The sequence below is a fragment of the Glycine max genome, chromosome 12 (assembly GCF_000004515.6).
Source record: "Glycine max cultivar Williams 82 chromosome 12, Glycine_max_v4.0, whole genome shotgun sequence".
NCBI classification, from domain to species: domain Eukaryota; kingdom Viridiplantae; phylum Streptophyta; class Magnoliopsida; order Fabales; family Fabaceae; genus Glycine; species Glycine max.
The window spans coordinates 35,460,501-35,488,048 of record NC_038248.2 but is presented as its reverse complement, the minus strand read 5'-3'; the positions used below and the strand labels follow the sequence as shown (position 1 = coordinate 35,488,048).

The following is a 27,548-nucleotide window of genomic DNA, read 5'->3' as shown; positions in this document are numbered from 1 at the left end:
TTTTTATTCCTTTGTTAGTATATATGTGAGGGGTAGAGGGTGTCACAAGATGCATACAAATGTAAGTGGAAATGTCCGCAGACAGGAAGAAGAAGAAGCGGAAGAAGCGTAGTGCTATGTTGGGTGTGCCTTTTTTTATTTAAATTAAAGTCAAGAACATTTTTGTTCAATCAGTAAAAGTGCTAGGTGCACCAGCAATAGTGCTCGCTGCACCTAGCAAATCCTTTTTTGTAATTTTGTATTTTGAGGACAACTATTTCCTCACGTGTCAATGCATTGCATCCTGATATATGATACAACTTGTCAAGTTGAATTGCAATTTTTTTTCCTGCAAAGCATCGACTTCTCTTTTTGGGGGTGGGGAGCAAAGATAGTACAATATTTTTGAATATTGGTCTTGATGATAATTTTGATGTATAAACTATAATAATATAAAAAACAAGATGTTTTTGATTGTTGCATGTAGAGTTTCCTTACTTCCTTACGTTACCTTGTTTATTTATTTATTTGTTTGCTGTAAAATAGAAAAAGAAGACAGCTTCAAACATTCATGTAGAGTTTCCTTACTTCCTTACGTTACCTTGTTTATTTATTTATTTGTTTGCTGTAAAATAGAAAAAGAAGACAGCTTCAAACATTCGGAGGAACCAAGGCAAAGAGGAAAGGAAAATTAATAAATAAAAAAAATGGAGTTTACGAGGTAGCCGTCTATAGACCCCACTTCCCCAATATTTTCTTTTTCTAGAAAAAGAAGAGAAATTGTTTAATATATTATTACCAAAAAGTTCAAAACAACACTGAAGATTCAATGATTCATGAATGTGCACCCATCCAGGGATTATGACTACGAGAGACATGCATATGAGAACGATGGTGTAATATGAAAAAAGGAAAAAAGAATCTCAAAGCTGACCCAGGGGGAATTAACACGAGAAGAGAACCAATTTTGGTTTCCATGTATGCTACAGTATCTGTTTCAATTCAAATTAGCACCACTCAAATTTAACCTTATATATGCAATTAGTTGCGTCATTTCTTTTTTTATTTTATTTTTAGAACATCAATATCTTTCATAAAAAATAGTTATGTTCGAGTCAGATAATTATGTCATTTAAAGCAAAATAGTAAAAACAGATTCCACCATATTCTCTTAAATTGGGTATTATTTTAATTTGAAGGCTCATGCTACACATTGAGAAGAAATTTCTAGAGTGGCGAAGTGTAGCTTATGTTCATTAGATGAATTAGCTACTTTGACTTTCAAATTATATGCTTCTTTCACAAGAGATAATTTTGACCGAAGTAGTTATTTTGACTCTTTTGGCAATCTTATTTACAAAAATGTTCATAATTTTATTTGTTTAACAATCTAGGGATTCAGATGTATATTTCCCTGTTAGAAGCATGAAAGAGTTTATGATTTTAAATTAATTAATTATTGATGTAACTATGCGTGGATTTGGAAGCACATCTCTTGCAAGGAAAGTTCAGCATAATTGAGTTGGTGAAAAGCTAGAGATGGGTATATCTGGTGCACAAGTTATATATGTGCTTTACTCTATAGTGGCCGGCTCATTCAACTGAATACCCTAATAAGCATTCTTGGTCAACTTATTGAACGCGAATGAAGAAAATATCAACATTGCCTTGACTTATTCAGGTTCTTACAAGAGTTTAAAAAGTTAAATAATGCCTCAGTTTAGTTCTTATGGTCAACATTTCTTTTATATAATATAAGATGGTAACGTAGATTTTATCTTTTTCTTTCTACGGTTGAAGAAAAAAATAAGCATAAAAAACACGCTAATTAAACTCTCATTATTAAACACAAATATTTTAAAAAAAAAGTTTTGTTATTAAATTAGACATTGTTTTATTCTTTGACATATGCCACAAAAATACACGCTAATCAAACTCTTAGTTTTCAATGTATTTTTCTACACATTATTTGGGATTAGTTTTTCTAAGAAAGTCAATGTTTGGGCGTCAGCTTAATTTATGGAACTTTCGTCAACCAAGTTTTCCTGTTTTGACAACAAAAACAGTTGCAGCTGGTGTATGGTGTATCTATTTCAATCTTCTAGAATATGTCATCATCCTTTGGAAATCTTAGACATTGATAATCAGACAAACAACAGAGTTCCAATCAAACAAATTAATACGTAATTAATATCATAATATGAACAAGAAGAAACGGTATCATTTCCTTTGGAGTTTTTACGTCAAACAAGTCGGTTAAACGTGGCACAAACATTACGAAATGACTAGGGGGAAAATTGTGTATATGACATTCAGAAATTCATTTTGTAATGTCTATCAATTCTTAATATGTAATCAATATAGCCATTATCAATTTCTTTTCACAGCAATATAGTCATTATCAATTAATGTATGCTTACGGTGGGATAAAGAGTATAATTTTCTTAAGGATTGCTGAAAAATGTTTAATTGTAATTTTATCTATTTAATTTGAATTATACATGATTTTGATTGACAAGGTATTTTTAAATTTCCCTAAAAAAAGGTATTTTTAAATAAACTAATATTTACTACTAACGGATCAACTAATTTTTTCCAGCTTAACTGGTGTCTCAACTCTCAAGTTTAAATTCAAGTATTCAGTGAAATAGAGGTTAATGTGTTAATTATTTATAATATATGAATCAATTAAGTCTCTTTATTTTTAAAATTTAGTAAATTTATTCTATTTGGTAATTTTTATTTCACCTTAAATTTTAAAATTTTCATTGTTTTACTCAAAATATTCACCAATTAAATTTATGAAATTATTTTAAACCTTATTTTGTTTAAATTTCATCAATCAAGAACTTAAAATAAAAAGTTTAAAACTTAACCCCTTTAACCTTAATTTCACATGCTATATATAAAATATTTTAAGTTTTATTAATTTTTCATTTCTAAATGTTTAATTTTTTTTATATTTTAAATCCATTTTTAAAAATATTTAGATAGAAAATGAAAATTTGTGAGTTTTAAATAGAAAAAATTACTTAATTTTAAAAGTAGAAAAAATTAATGAAACTAAAGCAATGCATAATTTAAATTAAAGAAAATAAATTTATATTTAAGAAAAACCAAACACAAATTGACGTGTGAGCATAAGTACTCTTAGGACCTCTTCATGGACAGTGGCTTAATTGATATCTTAAGATAAGAAACGATTCCTTAACTTTTTATTCTCGTTGAAGCAAGTTCAGGTGATACGGTGCGTTTCTTTACTTTAAGATCTGAATCTTATATAAGCAATTCCTCTTCAAGGTTTCTCAAGAATAAATAATAATTTCTCTAAAAAAATAAAAAATAATTTTTTAAACCCAAATTCAACAAAAGAAGTAAAAATATGAATTACTTAATATTTTTTTATCATATTAAAAAAAATTGTATATAAATATCTTAAATGTATATGACATTTCAGAATTTATCTAAAGTAATTTAATATACTCATACTGAAAGTGAATATAGTATTCGTTGAAGATGCCTTACAAGCATTAAAAATATGCAATGGGCTGTTAGAATGAACCGTACTTGTCTGCTACGACTTCTCTTTTTCGCAGCCTCCTGTTCCGTTCTGTTGTGTGGAGCTCGCTGACTCAGGTAACCTTCTCTAATCAAGACAATGGTCATTCCTAAAAGAGAAATTATAATCATAAAGATAATAAAAAGTTTGATATTTATTTTACGTGATAATGAAATAAAAAGGCCCTACAAACCCACAAAATCCCTGTTCTGCCCGTTCAACGTGCATTGGCTATAGATAGAGAAACATATATAATAAGAACATAGCAAACTATTGGGGGTCAAATGGGAATATGCAAATGGAAGCTTTGGCTTTTTAGGATATTATTTATCCTTATTGTACTTTATCTTTCCGTTTCTACATTACAAAATTGAAAGCAAAAGATGGTTTGGTTGTTGTGGATGTGGACTGCATTCACTCTCTTTGAAAAATCGACCATCTAAAGGTGAAATTTGAAATAATTGTGCATTGGGCTTAGCTAAAGCTTGATTTGATTTTGATGTGGTGAAATTTGCAAAGCTAAAGCTCAAAGTAATCCTATTTCTTAGTATTTTAATTAGTTTATGTCCCCCCTCTGCGCTTTCCCCATCAGGTGCACCAAAAAATTGGGCGTTAAGGAAAGCACAATGAATGTATATACACTACAAATTCTTTAAATAATACTCAATAAATTAATAAACTCTCTAGGTCAATGTAAAAAATTGAAAAATTCAATAAAATAATAAGATAATAATTTTTCGTGAAATTCCTTTATAATTTTCGATCCCAAAAAAATTATAAATTAATAATTCATAGAACACATTTGTTTATCTTGTTTATATTTACTGTACTTCAAAAGTCATTATTGATTTCCAATGCATATGAACACAATAGTTACTAATCTACGTTGAGTCCCAAGATTCGTTGTAACGTAATTCTAAGAGACATAGACTAATTTATCTTTTTGTTTGGTATGTACAGTATAATTACTTAAAAATTCTTTAAATTAATAATTATTAATTTATCGATAAATTAATAACTCTAAATTAATAAATTTCTCTGGTCCTGACATTATTAATTTATAGAATTTTAACTGTATTATATGATTTTTGGGTTGTGGAATGAATATCATACATTGTGAATTAATTAATGATGTTAAAAAAAAAGACTAGAGTGTGAAAAAAATCATAAATAAAGTAAACAACTCTAAAACCAAATCGGATTACACAATATAAAATCACACTGATAGAAAAAAGAACCAAATTTTAGAATCGGATTTTGACAAGTAATTTGGGTATGTTTTGAAAAAAGTCAGTGGTTAGGATATATTTGATGAGTATTTTTAGTTATTTTTTTATTTTTAATTAATTTGTAGTATTTTTTTAATTGTAGTTCAAGATATTAACAATTGATTAATGTAACAATACTAATATGCAATGACAGCCTATTCTCAAATTTAAGAGTGCTTTTTTAGTATTTTAATTTGTAAATTACTCACTTTTAATCCTTATCAGGACTACAATGATAAAAATTAGGGACCGAAAGAGAACTATTTTTAAATTACGAGAAGTAAAAACACTAATATTTTAATTTAAAGGACAAAAAATAAACTTAGTTACCAACCAAAAAAAAAGATAGAAAGCCTGAAAGGGAAAAAAATGACATATTCAGCTGACGCTTTCCATGTCCTTGATTGATACTATAAATTTAAAAGAAATTAATTATATGCATGTAATGCTTTTTTTTATATTCTTATTATTAGTATTGATAAAATTGTTAATTTTTATAATAGTTATTCTATATATAGACTGATTTTTCATTTGTTCACGTTCTAGATTTCAAGACCTAAGCTGATATTAAAGAATAGAATAAAGTTAATATGCTGGTCGAATATTGCATGTTGGTGAGGATCTAATCTAACACATTGTAAATAAAGGTTAACTTAAATATTGGAGTCTGTGCAAATATGTTATTGGAGCTCTTCTTGTGTAGAGAGAATATATATTCCTTAGATTGATACTCAACGACTGATGATGTATATATATTTTTATATGAAAAATAAGTTTAATTTAAAAAGGGAATACATAAGTGAGTAAATTAAGATTTTAAAAGATTATTTTAATATAAAAAAGTTGTCTGAATTTTAAAAATTATATAAGAATATTATGATTTATTAGATTTTTTTACAAGATTTTTATGATAATTTGGATTTTAATGAATTTATATCATAAAAATTTAAAAGATTTGAAAGGATTATATGAATTTTTAAAAACATTCAAAATTATAAGAGTTAGTAAAAAAATAAATAAGAAATGATGAAGTTTGAATAAAAAAATAAAATCAATATAATTTTTTAATCTTTTAATAGTTATATTGATTCTAACTTTATATTATCCTATACTAACCTTTCTTGTAATATTATATTTTCATTCTTTCTTTTGGATTTAAACAATAGATTTAAAATTACTTTAATTTTATGATTTTTTTAACTACTACAATTATTTTATGATAAATCTAATGACATATTTAAATGAGATACAATAATAAGTATATATTAAAAGTAAATAATGAATATGGAAAGATGATGAAATTAAAGATAACAATCATGAAAATATTGAGTCGAATAGGCGACAAATATACTCAGTCTAAGAAAAACATGATTAGTCTTAATACATAAGACAAACATTAATTCAATTTAGAAAATAAAGAAAAAAGTGAAAATGAGAGAAGTACATTTGACATTTTTTTATTCCAAAATAATAAGAGAAATATATATGACATACATCTCAAAGAATATATGTCTTATGAGAAAAAAAGAAAGTATGATAACCAATAAAAAAAAAAAAAGTCTAGTAAAATCTTAAGGGTTTGGATGAAATTAGTTAATAGATGTTTTATATTAAAAAGTTGATGAAATTCATTAAAATTTGTATATTTTTTAATAGTAAAAAAACTTTTTATAAATTATAAAAATCCTAATTAAAATTTCATAAGATTTTGTTATCTTTTTAAAAAAAATTAAATATTTTAATTAAATATCACAAGACTTATTTATATTATTTAAAAATTTTGATCGAATATCATAAAACTTTTTTTAAGAAGATATTTTTTAAAATTCTTTCACATCTTAATTCAATATAACCCTCTTAGATCGAACAAGATTGTAGACTCGCTAGTACATTTTTGGATTGAAGTTAAATAATGTAGTGTGCTTATTTCAATACAAATATAATAAATAAAAATAAAAGGAAGGATCCTCGTTTTTTTAATAAAATTATTTCTTGTCTCAAAAATACTTTTTCATTTTGAAATCGAAACACACCCTTAATGGGCAGCGAAACGAGTTTTCAGCGTATCTGTTCTGACCAAAAGAGAAACTTCCAAAACTAAAAAAAAACCACCCCTTATATTCATCCATTCATTATTCATGATCAAAAAATAAAAACGCGTGCGAAGGACGCACATGATTATGTAACATGTACTGTTACTGTTAGTTCCGTTCGCTTCCGTTGAATTAACCGAACAAAACCATTAATAAAAAAATGATAGAAGACAGAGAAAGAGAATGACAACTTTACGTAATCCATAGTTGAAACTTGAAAGTCGAAATTCTCTGTTATGTTGTCTTGGAACCTACCTCTAAAACTTCTCTTCTTTGTCCCAAACAAACTTCGTTAGTCATTACAAATACATTCCCTTTCTCTCTCTCTTCTCCAATTTCAATGAGATGAGCAACAACAACAGCAACAGCATCCTCGTCCTCCTCAACCTGTACCTTATTATTCACACACTCTTGTCACGCGCGCATTAGTGTCTCAAATCTCAATTCCGTTTCCCCTTCCTCTTCTTTCGGAGCCACACACACGTACGTACATATATACGTTAACACGTACGTAAGTTTTATATAGTAAAAAGTATTAATTACGACATATACGACACGAATGGCGGCGGCGGCGGCTGCTTTTGTTATCTCCGTCGCGCTGTTGGCGGCGGTAGCTGGCGGATCGCCGGCGACTCTGACTTTGGAAAGAGCGTTTCCGACGAATCACGGGGTGGAGCTGAGTCAGCTGAGAGCTCGCGACGAGTTGAGGCATCGCAGAATGTTGCAGTCTTCAAGCGGCGTCGTGGATTTCTCCGTTCAAGGCACCTTTGATCCCTTCCAAGTCGGGTAAATTATTCTGTCGGTTCCTCCGTTTTTCACTTTTCACCTTTTTTTTCTTTTTTCTTTTTTTCGTTTCGTGTAGTTCAATCAATTTCTGAGGCTTTTGAATTTGTCTTGGGTTCTGAATAAACTACTTATCTGTTAATATCGTTTTGATGCGCTATTTTATTTTATTGATTAATTTGTGGCCTTCCTTTAAATTATATTGATTTTGGAATTAATGACTTATTGCAGGCTCTACTATACAAAAGTGCAGTTGGGTACTCCTCCAGTGGAATTTAATGTGCAGATTGACACTGGTAGTGATGTTCTCTGGGTTAGTTGCAACTCCTGCAATGGTTGTCCTCAAACAAGTGGGCTTCAGGTAAATGCAATTTTCTCTATTTTTTAAGGCCCTGTTTGAATAAATTTCTCAATAAACACTTATAGGAAAAGAAATAAGAAGGTAAATTGAATTAAGCTTCTTTGATGAGTTAAAATTAGTTTTGTGTAAGCTAATTTATAAAAGCTCTCACATTTAGCTTCTTGTTAACTTTAACTTCTGCATAAGCTAATTTTAACTTAAGGCAGAAGCTTAATTGATTTTATATTTTTGTTTTCTTCTTTGTAAGTATTTATTGAGAAGTTTTATGACTTTTATCCAAACACGGTCTAATTTGATGTTATGTTTGTAGAATAGTAAGGTGAACAATATGCCCCAAGAATTTGTGAATATTTTGTGGTTATTGGATTTTGTTACAGATTCAGCTCAATTTTTTTGACCCTGGAAGTTCATCAACATCTTCAATGATCGCTTGTTCTGACCAAAGGTGCAATAATGGAAAACAATCATCAGATGCCACCTGTTCCAGTCAGAACAACCAGTGCTCCTACACTTTCCAGTATGGAGATGGGAGTGGGACATCAGGCTATTATGTGTCAGATATGATGCATTTGAACACCATTTTTGAGGGATCCATGACCACAAATTCTACTGCGCCTGTAGTTTTTGGGTGAGTTTTCATGAGCCTGAAATGGTTGATTCTGTTCCTGTTTTTTCATGTTTATTGTTGTTTTAATCTTGGAAAGCATTGGTTTTTGAATGGAGCAGATGTAGCAATCAGCAAACTGGGGACTTGACAAAGTCTGATAGAGCAGTTGATGGGATATTTGGATTTGGGCAACAGGAAATGTCTGTCATTTCTCAGCTCTCCTCGCAAGGGATTGCTCCAAGAATATTCTCTCATTGTCTGAAAGGAGATAGTAGTGGTGGGGGCATATTGGTTCTTGGGGAGATTGTGGAGCCAAACATAGTCTACACTTCACTTGTCCCAGCACAGTAAGTGCCTTTCATCAGAATAAAACTTGTGCTTTTTTTAGTGTTTTGCTAAATAATAAATGCGTGATGGGGGGTAACCCGAATTCTTTGGTAAAGTAGTAAGTGAATGGAGGTCTGTGCCTTTGTTCTTAGGAGCCTAAAAAATGTTTGCATTTATGTTTCAGCTCTACTGATTGATGGCAATTATTTAATATTGGAAGTCTTTCAGTGTTTTCTAGGCTTCTAATTATTCATCTAAGCAAGATGTTAAAATAAAGTTTCTGTCAGTCAATCTTGGATGTTGAAATCCCTTTCTAGCATATAGGTTTGGAATGTGATTGTGAAGAATGGAATGCCTAGATGAAGATATGACTCTGGCACCAATTGACAGTTATGAAACTATGGATGGCATGTTAGTGCCTTGAGCGAGATCAATAATAAATATAGGTTTAGTCAGCAGTTAATTAGGTGGTCCTTAACTCCTATCTATCTTAAAAAGTTAAGCCTGAAAGAAGTTGAAATCAGCCCTTAGTACCCAAAAGGAAATATATTCTACCATAAACCAGAGCAAGATGTACATTCATTATTTTATATTAAAAGTTTTATAAAGAAGTTGGATAAGGATTTGTAGAATTTAAACACTTTGTGGAAATAGGTATCTGTACGTAAGTGGCTTGAAAGAATGCCACTCTATAGAAGTGTTTAGACTAACTGCTTTTTTGGCAAATATTTCAGGCCTCATTACAATTTAAATCTACAAAGTATCTCTGTCAACGGCCAGACATTGCAAATTGATTCTTCAGTTTTTGCAACATCAAACAGCAGAGGTACCATTGTTGATTCTGGAACAACTTTGGCGTACCTTGCAGAAGAGGCTTATGATCCCTTTGTCTCTGCGGTGAGTTTCATTTAGGTAATTAAATGTCATTCAATTTATCAACAACATATATTGATTTGATGCATAATGTCATCCATTAATTATCAATCGTTGCATACTTTTTTCTAGGTTGGAGTTTTATCAAATATTAATGGCAAAATGCTTTTTTTCATTAATGCAGATTACAGCTGCAATTCCACAATCTGTACGCACTGTTGTTTCCAGGGGAAATCAGTGTTACTTAATCACCTCCAGGTTAGGCTGAACATTTAATGCCTCCTTTTTCTGGACCTTTTTTTTCAGTCCATCCTCCTTTTGCTAATTGAGTGCTAAAAAATAGATCATCTCGATACTCTCTTTTCCTAACTTCTTTTATCTGTATTGTGTTTAGTGTCACTGACGTTTTTCCTCAAGTAAGTCTGAACTTTGCTGGCGGTGCATCTATGATTTTAAGGCCACAGGACTACCTGATACAGCAGAATTCTATAGTAAGTATTCAAACTTCAATTTCTATTTTTTCAATTTTCTGAGGACTAGTCTGGATTTCTTGATTTCCGAAGATATTGATGTCAAGTCAGAATGAGTTGCAATTGATAACGGTTGAAGAATCATTGTCATCAGTCTAATTTTTTCTCCCTTTCCTTTCACTTGTTTGTCCCATAAAATCTTATTTTGATTTTACTTTTGTTTCAATGGGTGCTTCGTGTGCCTTTATGACAATTTCCTTGGTAACTTCCCATATTCTTGTATAAAACTAAGAATTTCTTATGGCATATGATATTACCAAAATTACCCTCCAGTACAACGATCTCCTCTTGCACTTTCACTATATTTGGTTAAATATTACCATTCCTTGTGTCTTGCTATCTTTCTTTTGAGTGCATTATCAGTAAAAAAAATGACAACTTTTCTTCCATTTCTCATTACATGTCATTTTTCAATTGAAATCTGATACCTTAAAGTGTTGAGAACATTTTAGACACGTCTCATAGATATTTCAGGGTAAATTATAGTTCAATTTTTATATACTCTATGTATCTCACTAAATGCTATGGTGAAACTATGTTACAGGGTGGTGCAGCAGTGTGGTGTATTGGTTTTCAGAAAATCCAGGGTCAAGGGATAACAATTCTAGGAGGTATAATTCAATAATACCAATTTGAACACTTTTGGTCATAATATCCATCTCTTGCATGATGATGTCTAGCATGGATAAATAGAATAATTGTTGCATTTGATTGAAGGTCAACTCAAAAGTTTGAAGCTTGAACCTATGTTTTGAAACAAAATTGTTATGTTGATTTGATTTTTCTGCCCATGCATAGCAAAGTATCGTATTATAATCCCCTCCTGTTTACCTGCTTCCCCCACCTTCATCCTCAAAATTCTCACTACTAGTTCATCATGTGTTAGGGATCTTTTCTTCAAGAGTATGATACTAATAACATCACTTTCTGTTGTGGCAGATCTCGTATTAAAAGACAAAATTGTTGTTTATGATCTGGCTGGTCAACGCATTGGATGGGCTAACTATGACTGTAAGTTTCAGCCACACTACCAGAAACGCATGCATATATAGTGGATGCCACAATTTGCTTTTTTCATGAGGCTCTTAAGTTATTCCTTTTCCACTTAACCACTTGTTCTTCTGAGGGTGGGACCGGCATAAAATAAGAGCCAACTTTGTTCTGTAGTTCTAATTTATCTTCAACACTTGTTCACTTCAAATTCAACAATGCAGGTTCTTTGTCGGTGAATGTCTCTGCAACAACTGGCACGGGCAGAAGTGAATTTGTGAATGCTGGTGAGATAGGTGGGAGCATCTCTTTACGTGATGGACTCAAGTTGACAAAGACAGGATTCTTGGCTTTCTTTGTGCATCTAACGCTAATTTACTGTTTTGGATTCTTATAGCATTTAACATCGTTAGAGATATTCTTTTTCATACGTATATTCTTTTGCCGGTATATATTTGTGTCAATCGGCAAGACCACATTAATTTGAATGTTGCTTTGGTGCCTCCTTTCTGCACAATATAGGCTTGTCCGGTTTATCATCCTCAAGTGATTCTGTTGAAGGATGTAGAATCAGATAATAGCTCATTACTTTTGGCAGTGTTGTAAATTATTTCACAGGATTACTGATTGAAACCTACACACGTTACTATAAAATACAGCCTTTTCTTCCCCTAGTTTAATTGAACTTGGTTTCTGCTTACAATAAATGTTTGAAATAGTAGTGGTCACCAAATACATCATCCGCTTCTGAAGTGTGCTTGCTTACATGATAATTAGGTTTCTTCATTGTGCAGAGTAGGAAAAACTTTATAGAAAATATTATATAGATTCAATGGAACTTTGTAGCCGATCGTTACAATTTGGAATCCCAACTTCAATTCCCATTTTCTTGGAAATGAAACGGAAATAATCATAATTTCTATATTTGAGACAGAATTGATAAATAGAAATACAATTCCAAATTAAATTGGAATGTTATTAAAAGATGCCTATGGGACCAATGGTGATGGTGATCAGAAGACACCGTAAATCAGTGAGTTACTGGTCTCAAATAAAAAATAAATTTATTCTCACAATGTCATTCTGAAATTTGATATTATGAATTAAAAAGTTTTTGAAAATTGAATAGCAAGTAAATGAAAAATAGTTTAGAAAAAATATTATTAATTAGAGTAAATTTAGTTATATTTGAGTCAATCTAAGGTGATTTTTTTTGTTTATATTTAAGTTCAAAAGGCAGTAGTAATTAAAAATAAAACCACAGCCATTAACCTTAGTTCAGAAAGTACGACGGAACAACCGGTGAGCGCGGGTTATTCATGGGTGAGTTTTCATTGTCTCAGGTTTATTCTGATTCCACCTATATTTTTACCAATTCCAATTTTTTTTTTTTATCGAGAATCAAACTTAAAAAACTTTCTTTTTACATTTTTACTAATAAATGTGTGAATTATTATAAATTTTTTGATATTTCTTTTTATATTTTTACTAATAAAAAAATTCTATAATTTCTGATTTCTTTGAATTAAAAATGAAATAATGAAAAAATAAGAGAGACAAAAACAAAAGAATAATAGAGTAAAAATGATATGTTATTTAATGGAAATAAATAAAAATAATTTATAATATAAATTTTTATTTTGATAATTATTGATTATTAATTATTTTTTGTTTTCTAATAAAACAAGAGTTTTAAATAAGTTCTATTTATTCAATTTTGGAGAAAACTTCACAAACTTAAGTAAACTATTATTGATTTATGGGGTACAAATTAAATTTTCATTAACATTATTAGTATTAAAAATAATATTTGATGAATTTTAAAAATGTGTGAAGTGTGTTAATAATAATTATGCAAATAAATAATTAAATTAGTTAAACTAAATACTATCGACTAGTTTTAATTAATTTGGGTTGAGAAGTTGCAGCCCAACACATTGCTTCATTTGCTTGTCTTGTGTCTCTTTTTCCACGTTGGGCTGCAACTTTTGTGATCCAAAAGTTATTTTAATTATTTCCATTGCCTTTCTATATCCCATGATATTTATACACACCTCCTTTTTTTATATATCTTCTCATCCTCATTATTTTTCCGTATTTTATTTATTTATAAAAATACCCTTTACTAAAAAAAGAGTCATTGTATAACATTGATGATGGTTAACTTCTCGAAAAGGATTACTTATAAAGGGTTTTGATCAATGAATGATTTTGACCAATAAGAATGTTAAATGAAGTGTTATTGTGTGAGTCAATAAAATGTCAATAATCAGAGATATTACAAATGTTATCAAAGTAGACCTATCTCCCATTATGGTAGATTTGGAGACGAACCAAGTGAAAACTGATGGACATGTAACACTCCGAACGAATTATACCAAAATAAAAGAAATCTAGAGGTTGTACAAATGTGGGACTGTACAATCGAGGATAACTTAAAGAAATCAATTAATACTATCTATATCAATAAGATGTATCTATTTTTTTGATAATCCATTACTTAAGAACTTTATAGTTAAAAATATTTGGCAACATTATGAGAGATCTAATCTTTTGGAAAATTTATTAGAATGAGTGAAACCAAAACATGTTGAAAAATTTTATGTTGATTTATAGGAATAATCATTGATCCTCAAAGCAGCTCAAACTGATTGTCATGCAGAATAGTAATTGCAATTGAATGACAGGGAAAAAATTATCAATGCGTGCAGTATAATGTTGATGCTTCAGTTAGGGAAACATGCCCAGTTGTTGGGTGTGAAGACATTCTAAGGGATTTTGTGGTGGAAACCTGGATGACAACTTTTACTTGTAAGTTGGGATCTTGCTCTATTATAACAACAAAAGATTGGGGAAGGTTTCCAGCTCTCCAACATGCTTGGGATATGGGAAAAAAATCAGTGTCGATCGAATCAGACTCCTTAACAGCGGTGAAGATTCTTCAACAGCGTGTCTTAGCGAATCATTCCTATTTTGATTTGATCAGACTTGGTCAATCCTTGGTTAATAGAAGATGGAGAATGAGGATCACTCATATTCATAGATAAGGTAACATGTTGAGAATTGGTTTGCAAATTGGGCATATTCAATTTCGGATTCTCTTAAATTTCATTAGGGTGTCTCACCCGTACTATTTTTATGTAATGGCTTTTTATCCCTTATAAAAAAACAAAATAAAAACTATATATAGCATATCACCATTATACTCATTCTTTTGTTAGCAACTTAGCATTTCTTTTGATATTATCAATTTGAAAACAAATCTATATCATCGATATTATCAAACTAAATACGCATATGATCACTTCACGTAGTTGACCAACGTCATGAAACTCCACTATTATTGAGTAATAATACGGTCCCTCACAGACAGAGACACACACAAAGGAACAGATAAAAGTGGTCTTGAGAAGAGGTGGCATACCCTCGTACTTGATTAGTGCGTGCTTGCTGCGAGGAAGCATGATTGCGTTATGTTCCCCTCAAACGCTAACGACGAGTGCGTAGCCGAATGCTTTTTCAGGTGCCATTTGCTGGTGGATTCCGCGTAAGAAAACCAAGTCCAGTTATCGTTATTATTAATACTTTTTCCATTATGTATTTATAATTTATTTATTTATACATTATACATTTGAACATGCACTCCATCACTAATCCACACTTAAATATTAGAAGACATACATTGTTGGGTTGAACTTTAATTTAGTAGCACAATCTTTGTCATTACTTTTTAATGGAACATATAATCGGTCGCTTCATTATGTAGGTGACCAATTAGCTTTTGGGTTCTGCTGGTGCTTTGATTTGTTTAGTAAGTGCTATTAGATCAGCTTTGTACTCGGCAATCCAGCCTTTGATTATCTTGACCTCGGTATTTCTCTGCGTCACCAACCATTGAGGATCATTTGCCTTTCTTGACTGTATGTCCAGGCAGTGACACCCTGAAAATTTGTTATAAATATATTCCATGTTCAAAAGGCATATTAATATTTTAAACATATATAAAGTCATTAACTCCATCCAGATATGTCATTCACTTTTTTGGAAATTGGGTTAAGTTTTGCAAGTCTTGAGCCTAGCTTGTTTCTCAAATTAAAAGCGCGAATTTAACTTGTTTACTTGATATAAGTTGTATTTCAAAGTTTGATTTGGTTTGAAAGTAAGACTCATTAAATACAATTATACAAACATCTTCGGGTATGATATCCTCTACGACTCTACAAATGACTAATAAAATTTCAAAACATTATAACAAAAATTCATGCGTTTTTTACTCCACGATAAAGATTGAATTTAATGTATATAATATTGTAATACCCATCAATTAAACATCATTCTCTTATGGCTTTATTAATACACCACCATTTCTTTTAGTGCAAAACCAAATGTGAAGACGATGAAGTACCATTTACAGTAGTAACGGCAACGACAGTGTTCGAAATACTCTCCAACACCCTGCAGTGCATTTAGATAAAAAAAAGAGGTTAATTGAAACAAGTTGAAAATTAAAAAGAAGGCAAATGATTGCTGAACAAAATATTTATATTTCTTATTATCAAATTTAGTTTCTTTTATGGATTAATTTATACCCGCCAGAACTGTACGGATCTCGCAATCCATTGGAGAATATGATGTTGCTGGCAAACCTATGGAGGATCAGTTTCAAATCCTGCATTTTTATATATATAAATAAAAAATCAAAGGCATTAATATTTTATATCTAATCATATATAGAAAAGAAGAAACAATATAGGAACATTAGTTTAAGAGAACTATATGTTTCATGAAGCTGGGATGATAAGAAAAAAACGTACAGGACCCCCATAATATGTGGTCACCCAATGAGGCTGGGGAAGGACACCATATAAGCTCCTACACTCTTGAACAAATGTCTTCATATTGAAAGGTGCTGGTGGAAACATTGAGTCGTTCTTTTCATGACCTATTGGCATAATTATCTCGCTGCATGTCTGTTTATGAAGTTAATTTACTCTTAGTTAATTAAAGAGTATTAATCCGATCGATTAAATTTATCATGAATGTCGCTTTTAACAACGAGTGACTTTTAATAAGATGTACATTTTTTTAAGGGTCATTAATTTAGGGGTTTGTAAACAAATTGAACCATAAAAAGCAAACTGTTTGAGAAAAAACTGAACCAACCCATTTCTGTAAAATAAGTTTGGTTTGAGTCGAACTGTTTTTTATAAAATAGTTCAGTTTGATTTATTTTTTCTTAAAACCAAACCATGCACCGGACGAGCAAAGAAAACTGATCCAAACAATAAAAAATCAAATCAACATTTGAGAAAAAACTAGACCACACCATTTCTGTAAAATAAGTTCGATCGGTTCAAATCAAACCTTTTTACAAAATGGTTCAGTTTTTTTTTTTTTAACCCATCGAACCAAGCACAACTTTAGTATATTCATTCAATTACAAACTAACACATAACACGTGATAAGTGTGTTGATTTTTATAATGATTATTTTAAAAATTAAAATTATACCTAACATTTAATTCACAATGTAAAAACTTTTATGTTAACAGTATAATGACATTGGACTCTTTAATAAGACCATATAACATTTACCTGCCATCTCCAACCCAGGAAAGATTCAGTTGGATGGTTATATTCATTCATGTCATAACATGAACGATGTTGCTTATAAGCAACAACACCTTCAAATATTTGGCCAAGAATATCGGTTTTCTTAGCAGCTGCGTCAATTGCTCCACATACGATCTTAACTGGGTGCTCAGAAGGGTAATTGTATTGAGCTGCGTCCGTATATAACGAGTCCAAGTAGTCCTTGAGATCAAAACTTTTGTTCAATTTGCTGAAGCAAGGAAAAGAAAACAGTATATATATTTTTTAATCAATTAATTATTGGAGGAATAGGATAATCAACAGTTGTGTATATACTGCAGAAGTATATATAAGCTTACTCGCAAGTTTTAAATCTCTTGCTGAGGATTGAAAGACCATTTGGCTTCTTAGCAACTCTGTCAATTTCAGACCATGATTTACGTATAGTTTGGTAACAGCTCTCACTAGTTTCCTGAACCACGCAATATATGCATCCGTTGCAATAATTCTTAGGGGTTTAATTAACTTCAACAGTTTTATTATTTTTAGAGAAAAGATGGGCATAACTTAATAGAATATTACTTTGAAATCCTTGGTGACAATATAGTAGTATCCGGCTTGTGGGGCAATGCCGTTGAAATAAAGAATTGGTGCTGATGAAGCAAGAGCACCAAGAGCAATGTGGGGATACTTTAGGCGAAACCATGATGCAAGCACTGCATAATAAATTTAATTATAAGGGGAGAATTGTAATTAAACCGTCGTACACATAAGAAAAATGTAATTGAATAAACAATTATATATGGGACAAAGCTTGTAAGCCTTTATTTATTATTTTTTGGTGAATAGTGATAGAATGATCGTCAGGAGGCACCCTCAATGCTTCCAGATAAAGTGACAACGACATGCTGGCACTGCTAGCAAAAACCTACTTAAAAGATTACTGACAGGTTTAAACTGTAAACAATTTTATCCAATTGTTCCATGTGTGACAGGAGATGTTCAGATTTTAGTACAGAAAATCGGACCCACGTCCGTAGAGAGGACGAAAGTTATCTCCATAGTCCATACTTAACCACATGTTGAAACACACATTAACTATAAGTCCTAGTTCACATATATATTTCAATTTGAAAAAAGAGTTAATATTATATATATATGTGGTACTCCTTACTTCCACCATAAGAGCCTCCAATAACGATTATGGGGGAATTCTGAGCAGACAAAGTTTTCTTGATGTGTAGAAGCACAGCAGCATAGTCTGCTATTGCTTGGGCTGAGTTGAAGTAGCCACGAGTACTTGCATTTCTCATTGCTTCTTCGCTTGACCCAAATGGTATTGATTTCCCATAGTATCTATGCTGCTTGCAAAAACATCACATATACTATATAACATAAAATTACAAATTAATAAGCACTAGTTTCTTATTACTGCAAATATTTGACTACCAGAGGGATGGCCAGAACTAGAGAAATGAGAGAAAAATATGAAACTTAATAAATGATGCCATAAAGAGATATATAAAATAATGTTGTTGAATAAAATGCTTTATGCATTGTGTCATAAATGTCACACGTCTATTTTTTTTTTTATCTATATGAATCAAAGGCAGATATCAGAAAATTCATAACAACTGATACATCCTATTCAATTAACTAAACTAAACACGTAGTTCACATGCCTAGTTAATTACCTCGATAAAAACAATAAGAGCATTGAACTGAGGAGCGTTATCTCTGAGAAACCCGATATATTTTGCATCCTCATCCACTGGTCCTTCTGCACCAAAGAAGGCAAAAATGGGTGCACTTGATTTAGCTCCACCCCAGTACTTGAAATTGACCATATATCTTTGTTGGAAAGTGTGGTAGCTGTCAGGTCTGTAGTTGAAGTGATCGAGTCTTTGGGTATAATAAAATGTTTTGAGGTCATCATCAGACAAGTGCAAGGAAGAACTGATTTCGGGGTCGCGTTCCTTGGTTGATCTCTGCCAAGTTCCTAACCTTGGAATTTTGAAAGCACAAACATTAACTGAGATAATTAGAAAGAACAAAGAAAGCCATTGAAATGAGGGCAAAACGGATCCCATGGTTGAATGTGTTTGGGAGAATATGTGTGTATCCTGGTTAGGCTCCAATGTTTTACGGTTGTAATGTTTGCACACGTATATATATTACAAAAATAAATGTATGGGAGACAGACAAATTATTGTATGATTTAAAATTATTATGTATCTATAATTCTGAACAATTTTTATGTAACATTTTCAAAGTTGAGTAAAACTACTTAAGGAAAAAGTAAGACATTATTATTTTTATGAATTTCAATAAATTTAGAATAAAATATATTTTAAAAAGTGTGTTACTGAAAACATGAAAGGTATAGTATAAGAACCAAAATTTTAAAAATGAAAAAGAATTGCCACAACATGATGCTACTTTGCTGAATAATAGTAAAAAAGCTACAGCTATGAAGCTATATACCTTGAATGGACACTTAAGATACAAAATGAATCAAATGACTGGACCGAGCACGGGTCTTTAAAAATTGAGACCTTTGCAAATAAGGTGCGTCGCAGTTTAAGGTAAGCATAAAGGGATGTGGATGCAGCTAATATCTGACTCATGCATTCGATTATTAGTACTTAAAGTTAATAATTTTTCAAAAAAACTTTTTGAGAAGGTAGAAAAGAATTGAATGGTCATAAAGTTTCTAAAGGTATTATTTATGGTGTCTATCCAGTACATGCCTTAATGGATGATTAAAACCAATTTCTTTCAGAGATATCTCATCGAAGCAAAGTTTTTGTCTCTCTTAAAAAGGTTTTCTTCATTTACATAATCATAAATCGAATCCTTTATAATATATTTAAAGAAATTAGTTATCTATCAATAGACTTTATTGATTTTTCTAATGGTATTATGATTCTTATAGTACTACTCTCATTCCTAGAGGATACTGCTCTTGATTAATGCTTTGCGGTGACCATATATATGTAGTGCATGTTTGGTAACATATACCTAATTTTCGGAAGTAATAAATAGTTATTTTTGTTTTTATTTCACGTGAACGTAGATTCCGACCGCCAATATAAAAAACCACTAGTAGCCATGGATATGTTCATAGCCTTGAAGCATTAATGATAAACGCTCATTTAATCTACCCACCTGCGCATTATCAACATGATGTTACACAGGAAATCACTCCATTAATTTTATGCAGGAAAATGTCATTTAACTTTCTCTATTTGTTGAGTTACTCTGCTTCAACGTTGGCATAATGATAGCATCCAATAACTATATATGGCTCATTTTCGTGAGTGGTTTTCCGTGGGAAATAGTGGAGAACAAAATGCATTCAACACTGAAATCGAAACCTTCTTTAAATTGGCCGTGCTATATAGCCCATTTTTGAATGGCAAGAGGTTGCTCGATTCTACCTATAAGTGGAATAAAGTTCCTTTTATTTTGATAAATTAGAGTGGCTGCAAGTGGACGAACCCACACCTCTTTGCATGTTCACTAAGATGTGGATGTGTCATAAACAATACATGATAAATTAGAGTCTCATTGAAGCATTTGAAAGTAGTTTTTGTATGATCATTGACTTAAGTCATATAATGTCTTCTAAGTATACGTATACTCATGTTTAATGTTGATATTGTCATGATGATTACCAATACAACATTCATTTTGATATTATACATTTAAAGTCAATTTTGACAAAACTCATTTTCTAACAATTAGCGTATTTTTCTAAAAAAAATAATAACGTGTTTGGTTATGCATTCTTGCTCCACTTATGACTAGATATCCACATCTAAAATCTCCCATTGATGCAAAAACAAGTTATTTTGCTTCAAGTGGATCCATGTATCCTGTTATTAACACCCATCCAAACCTGTAAAATATTGTGTGACAAAATTAATTTTATACTATCTATCATTCAAGCAAATTAAAATCAAGATTCACATTTATTTAAAATTAATTTTATAAATCAAGTTGATTCAAAATCAATTCTACAAAGGCATATCTTAAAACATGTGCCTCCTTCCCATTACGTTCCCATTTGCTTACGCTTTAATCAAAGAAATGGAAATGCAAACTACAACTAGGAAAGCACAATGTCAGAGTGAAGATGGGTCATTTTATTATCTGCCATCGACAATTCCACGAAAGAAGCTTCCCTGCATTTCAATATATATCTATGGTAGATATAAGAAGAAGAATGTGCATTGATATATACATTTCTTTATGTAACACTTTATAGAAATTAGAGCATCTCCACTATCCGTTGATCTTTGGAAAATTAAACCCTCTGCATTTCTTTATGGAGACCATATGGGTCAGTGGCCATGATTACAATTTACATGTGAATCGCATGTGTGCTCTCTGCGTTTTGCTAAGAAAGCACAATATTTCATTTGCTAGCGACTCTCACTGTCACCAATGGCCCAAGTGCATCAGAGCTCAGATCATTACAACTGGGTGGTGTTTTGTGATTGTATCAAAATGGAAATGGTGGAGATCAAAAGGTTCCATCTTATAACAGAAAATTCCCATTATATATATTTCCTCTTTCAATAACGCACAAGAAATAAATATATTTGCTTATATAATTTAATTATATCATCATCGATCTCAACCACGTTTCACAATTTGCATTGTTGTTCACATTAATTTTTCCCTTCGGTTAGTGTATTTCTAATTCCCCATCCACTTTCTTCATTATTTTCCTGGAAGCACCATCTTTAGTAGTACCAAAAATGTCTTCCATCATTGCAACAAAGATAAAAGCACCAATTTTGATTGATCCATTTTTATAATTAAACGGAAAAAAGTCAGCTACCTAATCTAATCCGGTAGCATAATTGAGCTTTTCACCGCATAAACCTCCACTAGAGTCCATAGAGTAATTGATTTGATAAAGCATTTATTAGATTCATGTGCATCTGTATCATTGTTGGTCAGAAGAGACTTAGTGCATGTTTAGGGAACTGAGTGCATGATGTTTGGGAATTCGAAGGGTGATGCAGCTTTGCAGAAGTATGTTGATCACGTACGTGATCATGATTCTTTTTATTTTTTGTTCGTTTGATTTTCTTAAAATAAAAATTGAAGTGAAATTAAGTTCTAAAAGCACCTTTTAGAAGAAAAAAAAAAGGGTGAAAATAATATAAGTTTTGCATTTAGTAAAGATTTTTATTTGAAGTTTTATCATAATCTTAGTTTTCAGATTGAAGTTTAAAAAAAATATTCACTTCATTTCATCTCTAATAATTTCAATATATATTTTTTAGAAAATTACTATTTAAAGAAAATTAAATTTATGAAAACTCATGCACACTATTTTCTCTGATTTATTTTTTACTTTTTCTTTATTTGTGTAAAACAATCTATAATGAAAATTATTTTAGAATGAAGGAAGTATAATATTTAAAAGAGTTTACTTTTTATTTGTTATATGTAAAAATATTTATAATTTAAATTAATTAAAAATTATTATTAATATCAATTTTAAGATATTATTGTAAAAGTCAATAATAATTATTTTAAAAATCACACCAAAAACGATTTTTAATTGAACGTTCATTCTATTTTTTAATCTTTATGCGCTTTGGGAAGGGAATCAAGGCTCAGCCCAAGTTTTGCATCGAACTTGGCAAGGGCTTGAGGAATGAGAAAGGTGTTTGGAAATTGCTTCATGATGTTCTAACCAACTGAATTAATAAGTTAATTATGCTATAAAATAATTAATTTTTCTATATATAATACTAAAATTTCTAATTTATATTTAATACACATGTAAATTTACACAATAAATTTTGTGACAATTAATTTTTAATGTATATTTAATGCACATATAAATTTACATAATAAATTTTGTGACAATTAATTTTGGTGCATTAAATATATTATAACAAAATTAATTGTCAATTTTAGTGTTATATATAACAACATTAATTATTTTATAACATAATTGACCTATTATCTTAGTTGGCTAAAGCGTCGTGTTAATAACGTGAAAACTATATGTTTGAATCCTGCATGGGCCATTAATTTGTAAAATATTTAAGAATTTTTTGTTTTAAAAAAAATTTGTAATCTGTACATACATACAAATTGTTGATCCGTATGAACATACAAATTACCAATCCATAAGCTTACGAATTACGAATCCGTAAGTTTGTCAGGTGTAATTTTGAAAAAATGGAGAAAGCACTGGGTGCACAAAGCAATTCCCAAGGTGTTTTTGTGGTTGCAAGAAAATGATATTGTTGGGCCACCGTTACAAGTCCAAGAAGGAGAAGTGATGACCTTTTTAGAAGCTGTTACTCACGTGCAAGTAAACATGTAGTTAGTTTCCATACTTTTGATATTATTCCAACTTGTATTACTCTGCATGTTGCTAACGAAATTATATATATATATATAACCTGTTAGGAAAGAAGGTAAACTCACACACACTTAGAAACTCAAGATAGATGATGAAGGTAAAAGTAGAATTGTGATTCTTATTGTTTACACACATTACATGATCATTGTGCCTTTTTATATTAAGCTAAGATACCCAAACAATTACTAACTACCATTAGCTAATATAACTACCCACATACAGAATTAACTCCCACTCATATTTAGATTATTTCACAACACCCCCTTTTAATCCAAATGTTCTATTGAGATCAAACCTAAAAAATTCCTTAATTGTTTGACTCTCTCTAACTTGAATGATTTAGTAAACCCATCAATAACTTGCAGTTTTGTATAACAATATATAAGTTCTAGTTTTCCCTTGCTTACTTGATCCCTAAGAAAATGGAACTTAGTCTCTATGTGCTTGCTTCTTCCATGTGAAACTAGACTCTTGGCCGAGCTTATTGTTGACTTATTATCCACAAACAATTGCACTTGCCTTTTGTACTCCATCTTTAACTCTTCTAGCAATGATTCTAACCATAGAATCTGACAAGCAACTTTTGATGAAGATATATATTCCACTTCACAAGAGGAGAGTGCCACAACACTTTGATTCTTTGAACACCAGGAGATCGATGCATTTAGAAACCAATATAGGTAACCAAATGTGCTCTTTCTATCCACTTTGTCACCACACCAATCAAAATCTGAGTAGGCTTCAATCATGGCTACACTTTGTCACTACTTCAATCATACCTCAGTTTATACACTTGATGTTCTCTTCCTTTTACTTTAAAGCCTGATGGCTGCAGTACATACATCTCTTCCTCCAATGATCCATTAAGAAAGGAGATTTCACATCTAGTTGGCACACAAGCCAACCTTTTGAGCTAACAACAATAATCACTAGTCTAATTGTCTCTATTCTTGCAATTGGTGCATATACTTCAGTATAATCTCCTCCAGGTCACTGAAGGAAACCTTTAGCCGCCAATCTTGCCTTGTGTTTTGCAATTGTGCCATATGGTTTCAGTTTTGATTTGAAAACCCACTTTACATTAGTTGGTTGCTTTGTAATTGGAGGATCTACAAGCTCCCAGGTCTTATTCCTCTCAATTGCATTAATTCTTCATCGATGACATCCTTCCATTCCTTCTGCTTAAGAGCTTGCTCCCAATTCAGTGACTTAGAGTCTACCATAAAGGCAAAATAAACCAACTCACCATTGTCAGAGATTGCATCATCTGTGTATACTTCATGATCAATATGTCTTACTAATGGAAATCTCTCCTTCTGTGATCTTCTCACTTGTTGTTGTTGTTGTTGTACTATTGGTGTTGAGTCATCTGTTCTCAATTGATGTTTTCCACCAAAGACAAAAGGAATACTATAATTTGATTGTTTTTCCCAATTCCATGATGTTGTCTCATTTACCACAACATCCCTACTAATGATCACTGTCTTTTGACTTGGATTATAGAGCCTATATGCTTATGTTGGATGATATCCAACTAGCATGAGAGCTTCACTCTTGTCATCTAGTTTTTTTTTTTCTATTTTCACCAGGAATGTGCCTGTAGCACAAAAAGCCAAAGATCCTCAATTGGTTCACATTTGGCTTGCTTTCGGTCCAAACTTCCTCAGGAGTCATAGCTTTCAATCTTTTAGTGGGACACTTGTTCAGTACATAGGCAGTCGTGGTTACTACCTTTCCCTAATAACAATGAGGCATAGTTTTCCCTTTCAACATGCACTTTCCCATATCCAACAATATTCTATTTCTCTTCTCTGCCAACCCATTATGTTGAGGTGTATAGGGGGCTATTACTTCATGTTTAATTCCCTTGCTCACACAAAACTCATGGAACTCCTTTGAATTATATTCCCCACCTCTACTAGTTATAAGAGATTTCAAGTCAAAGCCATTTTGTCTTTCAATTAATGCACAAAACTTAACAAATGATGAGAACACTCCACTTTTCTCTTCAAGTAAGTATAACCAGATTTTCCTAGTAAATTCATCTACAAAGGTCATAAAGTAAATGTTTCCTCCCGGTGATGGAGTGTTAATTGGGCCATAGAGATTAGAGTGAACTACTCCCAATGGCTGCCATGGTCTTTAAGGTGCATAGAATTTAAAAGCTCTACTTGGTTGCTTGCTCACCAAGCACCCTTCACAGACCTTTTGAGGTGGTGTGTGATAAACGTCAAATTTATCGAATTTTCATATGCATTTTGTGACATTTATTTGACATTTTAGTTAACTTTAGCCCTTGTTTTGAATCAAATTATCTTTAAATTTAGTTTTTACTTTGTTTTAGGCAGAATTTTATGTTTTAGTTATTTTTAATAAATTTTTGATAGTTTTTCAGCAAAAGCAGGTCATTTTGGCAAGAGCTCCAGTGACCCAAAATCAATAGAAAGTTCTGGAAGGAGAAATTATAGAAACTGAAGATAAAAACTAGGAAAATCAAGAGTAAGATATTTTTCAAGGATAAATCAGCTGAAGAAGAAGATAATTACTTGAATTAATTATATATATTATTTGTTTGTAATTTCTTGTGATTATCTCCTTAATTTAACCCAACTATAATTCTATAAATAGGAGGTTAGACATTCATTGTAACGGAGTAGAAGTCCTGAGCAATTCTTAGAATTATATTTTAGATTTTCACCTACTAGACGCCTTCATTATTCCATTAGACACTCTAGGTTTCATTGTATTATTTTTATGAGTGCAATTCCTTCCACCTAGGAGAGGAAATGATGAACCTTGTTTCGCTTTAATTCTATCAATTCAATACTTCATCTTGAGTTCTTTATTTGTTTTCATACTTAATGCTTTTATTTGATTGATCTTCTTATAGATGAATTCAGGAATTAACTTGTGCTTTGGTGAGCCTTGTTGAAACCCGAACATGAATCAAGTACTTAATTGAGATTATCTCTAGGGTTAAAATAATCTTGGTTAAGCCTTGCTAATTCTCGACCATTAATGTTGATTGCTTGTGTTGACATGTCCAAGGGATTGGGTATTGGGCAAGTAGTTTAGAATTTGTGACCATGTGAGAGTTGGGGTAGAATACATCAGGGTGAGTAAGAGAGATGAGTAGAGAATTGTGAAGTTACAGTGGATCGAGCGAATTCCATGTCCAAACCTAGACATTCATTCATCAAGATCGACGTCACCATCCAAGTCTAGTATTTCTATCTTTACTTAATTATTTTATTGTCATTTAATTTTTATAAAAATTTATTTTATGTTATTTATTTTGTGACAATCACAAAACAAAAATACAAAAATCTAGTTCGTAGTTAAATAATTACATGAAATCCCTCCTTTATGCCTTTGGGAGACGACATGGACGATAGATCAGTTACTATATCATAATTGAGTTACACTTGGTCTATAAGTTGAATCTAACGTGAAATAAAACCCTAACAGTATGATCTTAGCTAAACTAAGCACCATTTGCTTTCTTCCAAGTTGATTTAAACTCTTAAAGTTTAAGTGACCAAACCTATAGTGCCACAACCACCTCTCATATTCAATATTTATGGTTGAGAAACATTGAATCTCAATGCACTCAAATTGGTCTTGAAGGTTCTGTTCTTAGATAGAGGAACCTTCAACACTAGCCTTTGTTTTGAATCAAATATCTTTATATGGCTTTGCTTCATTTCCATTGAAAAACCTTTCTCCAATAGTTGTCCCAGATTCAATAGATTATTCTTCCTGATTGGCACATACAACACATCATTCACAAATGCAGTTTTTCCATCTTTTCTTTTGATGATCACTCTCCCAATTCCTTCTGCTGCAATAGTACTATTGTCAGCAAATCTTACCTTGTTCTTGATGTTAGGATCAAAATCAATTAGTCAATCCCTATGTCCAGTCATATGGTTTGAACAACTTGTGCTAAGATACCAAGATGAATGATCCTCTTTACAATTTGTAGTTACCATTAACAACATCTGGTCTGAGTATGAGCCATCATCTTGAAAATGACCATATACATGGCGCATCATATGAAAATGACCCTCTCATGTGAGAATGAGAATGATCATTCTCATCCATTAGATTAAAATGAAAGGCCAAGATTAAAACATTTTAAATTCAAATTAAAGCTTCATTTAACCATAAAATCTCTATAAGATTTACCA

At 31.2% G+C, this 27,548-nt stretch overlaps 2 protein-coding genes across 2 annotated transcripts; one reads left to right on the top strand and one right to left on the bottom strand.

The window, feature by feature from the left end:
• The first annotated feature begins 7,019 nt into the window (after positions 1–7,019).
• On the top strand, positions 7,020–12,044 carry LOC100791299 (aspartic proteinase 36). Its single transcript, XM_003540162.5, has 10 exons — positions 7,020–7,685; positions 7,914–8,043; positions 8,421–8,671; positions 8,770–8,997; positions 9,712–9,874; positions 10,035–10,108; positions 10,245–10,341; positions 10,925–10,991; positions 11,320–11,391; positions 11,595–12,044. The coding sequence occupies exons 1-10, from the start codon at positions 7,459–7,461 to the stop codon at positions 11,765–11,767; spliced, it is 1,482 nt and encodes a 493-aa protein (XP_003540210.1). The 5' UTR covers positions 7,020–7,458; the 3' UTR covers positions 11,768–12,044.
• Positions 12,045–15,000: 2,956 nt separating this feature from the next.
• On the bottom strand, positions 15,001–19,099 carry LOC100806486 (lysosomal Pro-X carboxypeptidase). The gene is made up of 9 exons (XM_003539397.5): positions 18,656–19,099; positions 18,136–18,322; positions 17,544–17,677; positions 17,321–17,433; positions 16,965–17,211; positions 16,185–16,340; positions 15,960–16,039; positions 15,776–15,825; positions 15,001–15,311 (listed from the first exon to the last, which is right to left on the bottom strand). The coding sequence occupies exons 1-9, from the start codon at positions 19,049–19,051 to the stop codon at positions 15,145–15,147; spliced, it is 1,530 nt and encodes a 509-aa protein (XP_003539445.1). The 5' UTR covers positions 19,052–19,099; the 3' UTR covers positions 15,001–15,144.
• Positions 19,100–27,548: the final 8,449 nt, after the last annotated feature.